The sequence below is a fragment of the Mustela lutreola genome, chromosome 11 (genome assembly GCF_030435805.1).
Source record: "Mustela lutreola isolate mMusLut2 chromosome 11, mMusLut2.pri, whole genome shotgun sequence".
NCBI lineage: Eukaryota > Metazoa > Chordata > Mammalia > Carnivora > Mustelidae > Mustela > Mustela lutreola.
In genome coordinates, this window is record NC_081300.1 from 67,419,332 (window position 1) to 67,427,707 (window position 8,376).

The 8,376-nt window shown below is 40.2% G+C and overlaps 1 gene segment (V, D, J or C); it reads right to left on the minus strand.

The window, feature by feature from the left end:
• Positions 1-7,503: 7,503 nt before the first annotated feature.
• Positions 7,504-8,141, minus strand: LOC131810985 (immunoglobulin lambda variable 1-40-like). The segment is given in 2 exon segments: positions 7,504-7,865; positions 7,984-8,141. Coding segments are annotated over 2 exon segments (420 nt in total).
• Positions 8,142-8,376: the final 235 nt, after the last annotated feature.

Sequence of the window (8,376 nt, forward strand, 5' to 3'; positions counted from 1 at the left end):
GTACTAAGGTTTTATAATGTACAACATTTATAAATAATGATTAGTAGTTAAGTAAGTTTTATTTTTCTCTAACATAGACTCAGTTCTTATGAGGGATAGAGTAGCATAGTCGAACTTAGGGCTCTACAGGAGAGCTAAAGACTACAAGGAGACAGAAACAATAAGGTGTTGACCATCCTGTGTGATGATGGGAGCCAAGCAGTGCATATGACCCCCATCTACATTTTTCTCTCAGCCCTAAAGGGAACTTCCTGTCTATGAGGGAGTAGGTGAAGGAGGAATCAGGACAGGAGAGAGAAGCCCCAGAGCTCTGCTCCTCGTGGACATTAACATCTTCCCCTACCAGGGCTCTCTTGTCCTATACCCAGGTAACATTGCAGGTGATTTTTTCAATAGGCAAATTCATCCAGGTGTAGCATTTTCTGTCCCTGTCTGAACACCATCCTGAACACTGACTTCATCAGAATGGATGATGAAAGGTGATGTGACAAAATGAGCCAGAGGTGATCACTCATGTGGCTCCAGAGGCCCCTGTGTTGCAGAATCACAATTCAGTGAGGACGCTGCATGCTAAGTGTGCAAGAATTAGTATATTTTCCTAGTTGACCTGGCCCAGAACACAATTCTCAGAGCACCTATGCCAAGTGCCCTCTGCTGGACTCAGATGCTTAGTCCACCAACCCCTCTGACACCACCCAGTACTCCTGGAAATGTGTCCAGACTGGGCAACAGGATAATGCCAATGTCACTGCCCAGGGTAGCAGTAGAATGAGAAGATGTGGTGTTTGGGACTGAGGTTTTTGGTGTGTTTTTTTTTTCCTTTCATTTTCTTTTCTTTCTTTCTTTCTTTCTTTCTTTCTTTCTTTCTTTCTTTCTTTCTTTCTTTCTTTTCAAATAAAAATTGCTCTCCAAACAGCTAAGTACACGATGGGCTGCTCAGTGCTTATATTACAAGATATTTCAGGATTACCTAACATTGGAGTTTGCTTCTTCTAGTTGCCTGGGGTCATTACCAGTCTACAATCATCTTGAACAAAGTAAAGGACTTAAAGTTCTCGGGGTACCAACATGGTTCACACATCATAATAATTCTCATGAACTCATCTTACAGTGTGACAATTGTTTTCTTGTTGACTTTAGGTTATCCTGTCAGGTCCTCAGCCCTCACTGCAAGGAATTTTCAGCCTATGTTTGTTATGACAATATAATATCATGAGGGAAATTGTGTATTTTGCTCTCACCTACTTCACTGGGTTCATATTTTTTCCTTGAATGTTAGCCTGGAATTTTTATTTATTTGACTCTCTGGTATATCTAATGTTTTCAGACTACTTTTGTATTAACTCAGTATGATAATTGATATAAATAGAACATTACTACAAATGGAGTTCTCTTCCCTTCTGAAGTGTTCTTCCCTCTCTCCTGCACTGAAAATCCTCTTGGCCCTTTCCTCTAAGCACATTGGGCCCTAACAAAGATGTTTTGTTCAGAACTCCATGGAATTCATGGCGGTGTCTATAATGTGTTTCCAGTGAACAGAGATTTATATGTACCATCCACCCAAATAAGGAATGACAGGGAGTGAATAGTATACATTGTGAGATAAGATAGGGACAGAAAGGTCATGGTAGGAGGGCACCAAATGTGGAGACGGACTTGGATAGTATTGGTTGTAGTTTCATAATATTAAGTCATACAATATTTGGTTATAGTGTCCTCTCACTTTTAAAATCTTTTTCAGCAATAATTTATAGTTTTCATTTTACGAGTCTTTTTCCTACTTGGTTAAGTTCAGTCCTAAACATGTTATTCATTTTAATGTTATCTTAAAGGGAATTGTTTTTAAGTATCGTTTTGGACGTCCGCAATCTTAGTGTAGAGAAAACCACGTAATTGTAGGTAATTGTTCCTTATTTATTACCACATTAGGAGACATTAGATAGATCTCATTTAGGGTTGATGATAGAGGTTTTGTTTTGTTTTGTTTTCTCTCTCTCTCTCTCTCTCATTTTGAAATAGTACAGACAAGGAATGAAGCAGGAGGGAATATGAAAGGGAAGTTCTGCATTGATGACCATGAAAAGAGCCATCTTGAGGGAGGACACTATGCAGGAGAAGGAAAATAACTATGCTATGTCATCTAATTATGGTGGAAAAAAACAAGCTAAAGTTTTTTGTTTGTTTGTTTGTTTGTTTTTTGGGGGTGTTCTATTTATATTTGAGAAACACCTTCTTTATGTGTTCAAGGACTTGTGACATCATTTTTGAAACATGTCTTTCACAAGGACCAAGCATCTTCTGATTGGTGCCAGGAAGGAAGTAATATGTTCCTCTTTGTTTCTGACCATGTGGTTCTGTCAGTACTGAGAGGAGAGCTCTGCTTCCAGCTTTCTAATTCCTCACATGTGGCTCCTGGGAGATGACACTAACCTCCCTATACCCAACCCCTCTATTCTGATTGACTAACTCCCACTCCCTTCCTCAGCCTCTGGCATCTCCCCCTCCTCCTCATGAGATCCTCATCTTCTCTGAGATTAGTGACATCTTGGGAGAACCCCACAAGCTTTTAAGCCTGCCTTGGACTTTTAGATTAATTGGAGGAGGACAAAATATATATTCCAGTAAATCATTTACTTTTCATTGGAAGATCAATCAAATTGTGCAGTTATGGGGTGCCTGGGTGACTCAGTGTGTTAAAGCCTCTGCCTTCAGCTCTGGTCATGATCCCAGGGTCCTGGGATCGTGCCCCGCATCGGGTTCTCTGCTCAGCAGGGAGTCTGCTTGCCCCGCTCTCTCTCTGCCTGCCTCTCTGCCTACTTGTGATCTGTCTGTCAAATAAATAAATAAAATCTTTTAAAAAAACCAAATTGTACAGTTAGTAACCTATATCATTTGAATTATACATTATTATAGGTTAATGATACTTTTATTTTATTGAATAATATGTTTCATTACTGAGATATTTTCAATTACAGTTTAACAAGTAATATAATTCATTCAGTATTGATTCTTTATGCTAAGAGCCATATATTCATAAAGAGCATATTTTCAAATATGAGATAATATTTGAAATATAAGTTAAAACCTAAAATACATAGGTATGTTACAGCTGTGATCAACAAGAGAGGATGGGAATGTTCCCTCCCACACACAAAACAAAAAACAGATACATAGATCAGTGGAACAGAATAGAGAGCCCAGGTATGGACCCTCAACTCTATGACCAAATAATCATCGACAAAGCAGGGAAAATGCTCAATGATAAAAAGACAGACACTTCAATAAATGCTGCTGGTAAAATTGGACAGTTATGTATAGAAGACTGAAACTTGACCATTCTCTAACAACATACATGAAGATAAACTCAAAATGGATGAAATACTTCAAGGTGAGACGGAAATCCATCAAATTCTTAGGGGAGAACATAGGCAGCAACATCTTTTTTTTTTAATTGTTTATTTTTTATAAACATGTATTTTTTTTTTTTTTTTTTTTTTTTATTTTTTTTTTATTTTTTATAAACATATATTTTTTATATACATATATTTTTATCCCCAGGTCTGTGAATCACCAGGTTTACACACTTCACAGCACTCACCAAATCACATACCCTCCCCAATGTCCATAATCCCACCCCCTTCTCCCCAACCCCCTCCCCCCGGCAACCCTCAGTTTGTTTTGTGAGATTAAGAGTCACTTATGGTTTGTCTCCCTCCCAATCCCATCTTGTTTCATTTAATCTTCTACCCACTTAAGCCTCCATGTTGCATCACCACTTCCTCATATCAGGGAGATCATATGATAGTTGTCTTTCTCTGCTTGACTTATTTCGCTAAGCATGATACGCTCTAGTTCCATCCATGTTGTTGCAAATGGCAAGATTTCATTTCTTTTGATGGCTGCAGTTAACAAAATCAAAAACATGTATTTTTGAAATCTTGCCATTTGCGACAACATGGATGGAACTAGAGCATATCATGCTTTGCTAAATAAGTCAAGTAGGCAGTAACATCTTTGACATCACCACAGCAACTTCTTTCAAGCCACAGCTCCAAAGGCAGGGAAGACAAAAGTGAAAGTGAACCTTTGGGAATTCAGCAAGATAAAAAGCTCCTGCACAGTAAAGGAACCAGTTAGCAAAACAAAGAGGCAACCCATGGAATGGGAGAAGGTATTTGCACGTGACACTACAGACAAAGGGCTGGTATCCAAGATCTTTAATGAACTTCTCAAACTCAACACTCAAATAACAAATCATCAAGTTAAAAAATGGGCAGAAACATGAACATACACTTCTCCAAAGAAGGCATGCAAATGGCTAACAGACACATGTAAAAGCTGTCATGGAAATTCAAATCAAAATCACATTGAGATACCACCTTACACCAGTTAGAATGACCAAAATTAACAATGCAGGAACAACAAATGTTGAAGAGGATGTGCAGAAATGGGAGCCTTCTTCTACTGTTAAAGGGAATGCAAGCTGGTACAGCCACTTTGGAAAACATGGGAACAGCCAATTATATAAACCAATTAATAGCCAAAGTAATGAAACATATTATTTTTAATACAATAATAGCAAGGGATTTAACAGCCTATTCAGAGCAATGAGAGATCATCTAAGTAAAATATCAACAAGGAAACAGGGGCTTTGTGTGACACACTGAACCATATGGACTTCACAGATATATACAAAACATAGGAACTTAACGCCACAGAATCCACATTCTTATTTTCCCATGGGTCATTATCTAGAATAGATCACATACTGGGTCACATATCAGGTCTCCTATGGTACCAAATAACTTGAACTATTTCCTGTATATTTTTCATACCACAATGATTTGATACTTGAACTTAATCACAAGCGAAAATTTGGAAGGAACTCAAACACTTGGAAGTTCAAGAAAATCATACTAAAGAGTAAATGGGTCAACTAGGAATTAAAATTAAAAATATCATGGAAACAATAGAAAATGAAAACATGATAAGCAAAACATGAAAAGCAAATGCAGTTTTGAGAGGTAAGTATACAGCAATACAACCTTTTCTCAAAAAACTAGAAAATTCCCAAATGTCCATCAAAGAGGGAGAAAAACTAGAAAAACTAGAGTTATATATATATATATATATATATATATATATATATATATACATATATATATTTATATATATAAATTTATGTATATATACATATATATTTATGTATATATATGTATACACACACACACACACACACATATATATATATATATTTTTTAATTCCTTTTCAGGGTTCTAGAATTCATTGTTTATGTACAAAAACCAGTATTCCATGCAATGTGTGCCCTCCATAATAGCACCAGCAGGTTCACCCAACTCTCCATCCTCATCCCCTCCAAATCCCTCAGTTTGTTGCTCAGAGTCCACAGTCTCTCATGGTTCTGCTGTTTTACAGAAAGTTCTATAGCTTCCCCCAAACTGCCTGCTTGTACCAGGAAGAAAGATATTAATGGAGGTTCCTATATCTAGATAGTAGGGCAGTGTATTTTCCACACATCTCCTTTCACCTTCCTGCTAATGCTCTTTCTCCTCGTTGTATTCAGACTCCTATGTCTCCTTTGGTCAAATAATTGCCATGTTGGCTTGCTGTCTTTGGAATTCTCCATATCTGCATGAATTCCCTTTTTTTAAAATTTATTTTCAGCATAACAGTATTCATTGTTTTTTGTACCATACCCAGTCCTCCATGCAATCCGTGCCCTCTCTAATACCCACCACCTGGTTCCCCCAACCTCCCACCCCCCCACCACTTCAAACCCCTCAGATTGTTTTTCAGAGTCCATAGTCTCTCATGGATCACCCCCCTTCCAATTTCCCCCCACTCCCTTCTTCTAACTCCCCATGTCCTCCATGCTATTTGTTACGCATGGATTCCCTTTATGCTGTCTATTAAATTTTATTTTCACCTGTTAATTTGACAAATGTCAAATTGAACCTTATTCCAGATAAATAGTTTTGAATAATAAAGGAAATACTTCCCAAAAAACAGACACTGGTGAAGTTTCATCAAAGTTAAGAGAAGAGTAAGAAGAAAGGTGCATTTACCCCAAAGATACAGATGTCATGAAAAGAAGGGCTGTCTGTACCCCAATGTTTATAGCAGCAATGGCCACGGTCGCCAAACTATGGAAAGAACCAAGATGCCCTTCAACGGATGAATGGATAAGGAAGATGTGGTGCATATACACTATAAAGTATAATCCTCCATCAGAAAGGACGAATACCCAACTTTTGTAGCAACATGGACAGGACTGGAAGAGATGATGCTGAGTGAATTAAGTCAAGCAGAGAGAGTCATGTATCATATGGTTTCACTTATTTGTGGAGGATAACAAAAAGCATGGAGGACATGGGGAGTTAGAGAGGAGAAGGGAGTTGGGGTAAATTGGAAGGGGAGTTGAATCACGAGAGACTATGGACTCTGAAAAACAATCTGAGGAGTTTGAAGTGATGGGGGGGTGGGAGGTTGGGGTACCAGATGCTGGGTATTATAGAGGGCATGGATTGTATGGAGCACTGGGTGTGGTGAAAAAATAATGATACTGTTATGCTGAAAATAAGTAAATTAATTTAAAAGAAAGAAAGGAAGGAAGGAAGGAAGGTGCATTCCTCGGAGTCCCGATAAACATTCCCCTTGTAGGGGCTAATCCTATTAACATGAGGTGAAAGTCATCCTGAATCACAGGTGGGTCCTCACATTGTCCCAGCTGAAGAAACCCCTCACCACAATGTTCCCAATCTTCATCCCACCTTGTCCTCCTCCACATCCCCATTCTCAGTCTTGGCTTCCTCCTATTCATAAGAACCCTGATATTTCTCATTCCTCCATCCCTCCTCCAGACTCCTAGTCTGCCTAGGGCACAATTCACAGCCCTCATCTAGTCACATCTCCACACTCCCCACCTGCTACTTCATCACTGGTGTAAAACCAGGATGACAGTACTGAACATCAGATTCTGGGGTTCCCTGTCAACCTCTGCAGTACTCCATTCCAACTCCAAAAACTTCACCACTCATGCTCCTGTGATAGAGCTTTCCTTTACAACAAGTTGTAAATCCTGGGCATGGAGACCCTTCCTATCATGTCTACCTGTATCCTGCATAGCTAGTCAAGTGTGGCACGTAATAGATGTTCATTAAGTAGTATGGAAGTGTATAACTGGATAGGACTCTATCTTTAGTTAGGCACCCTTGGTCTCTGTGTCTGTTTCTGTGTCTGTTTCTGTCCAGTCACCGAATCTGTCCCCAGGGCAGACTGCCCATGGAACCCAGGAATTTCTCCTCAATATGAGAAAATCTTACAATATGCCCCTGCAAAAGACAAACCTGGGGGTCTGACTTTAAGGAATATGGACTATTTTGTGGTCAAAACCATGAGATGATCTCAGACTACAGTTTAGAATAAACAAAGGAAGTAGCTGATATGGCCAAGTACTGTAGGCTGCGAGGTAACCTCCATTGCTAGGGAAACAGCGGTTTTTGTCTCACTTCCTCACAGACCCGGAGCACTGTGTGACCACTGAGACTCTTGTCCCATGATGAGCAGTAATAATCAGCTTCATCCTCAGTCTTGAGTCCAGTGATGGTGAGGGAGCCAGTGTTGCCAGATCTAGAGCCAGAAAACCGTTCAGGGACCCCTGAGGGTCTAGAGCTAGTATCATAGATGATTGTTTTAGGGGCCTTTCCCTGATACTGTTGGTACCAGTACACACTATAACCATCACCAATGTTGGTGCTGCCTCCAGTGCAGGAGATGGTGACTCTCTGGCCAAGAGACCCAGACAGTGAGGATGGCTGAGTCAGCACAGACTGGGCCCAGGATGCTGGAAGAGGAAGAAATACAGAGGTGATGTTGGGGTCTATAAACAAGAGAAGGAAGCAGGGCCCTTCCTGCTCTTAGGTCCTCTTAGGGCCCCTTCCCCTGTCTCCACATCCAATCACCTGTGCAGTGAGCAAGGAGGGTGAAGAGGAGAGTATACCAGGCCATGGCGGAGGTCATCACAGATCCTATCTCCTGAGGCCCCACAACTGTGCAGAACGTCCCCTAATCTCTCTTCCCTTATTCAATCCCTGAGAGAGGGTGTGACCAACCATGCAAATGAAACACCCAGGTCTCTGACTCCTAACTGCCCAAGGGTAAGGTCCCTCTCTAGTTGAGCAAGTAAGGGTGGTAGACCGGAAAGGAACTCCTAATCACAGGTGAAACTCAATGACAGACCATGAGTGCCCCCTAGTGCCTAGACGCAGACACATTATTGTCTGAGATAATGGTGACCAGAACCCAGCAGACACTTCTGTCTCCCCCAAGCTCTCCACTCTTTCCTCCTTTAGGGC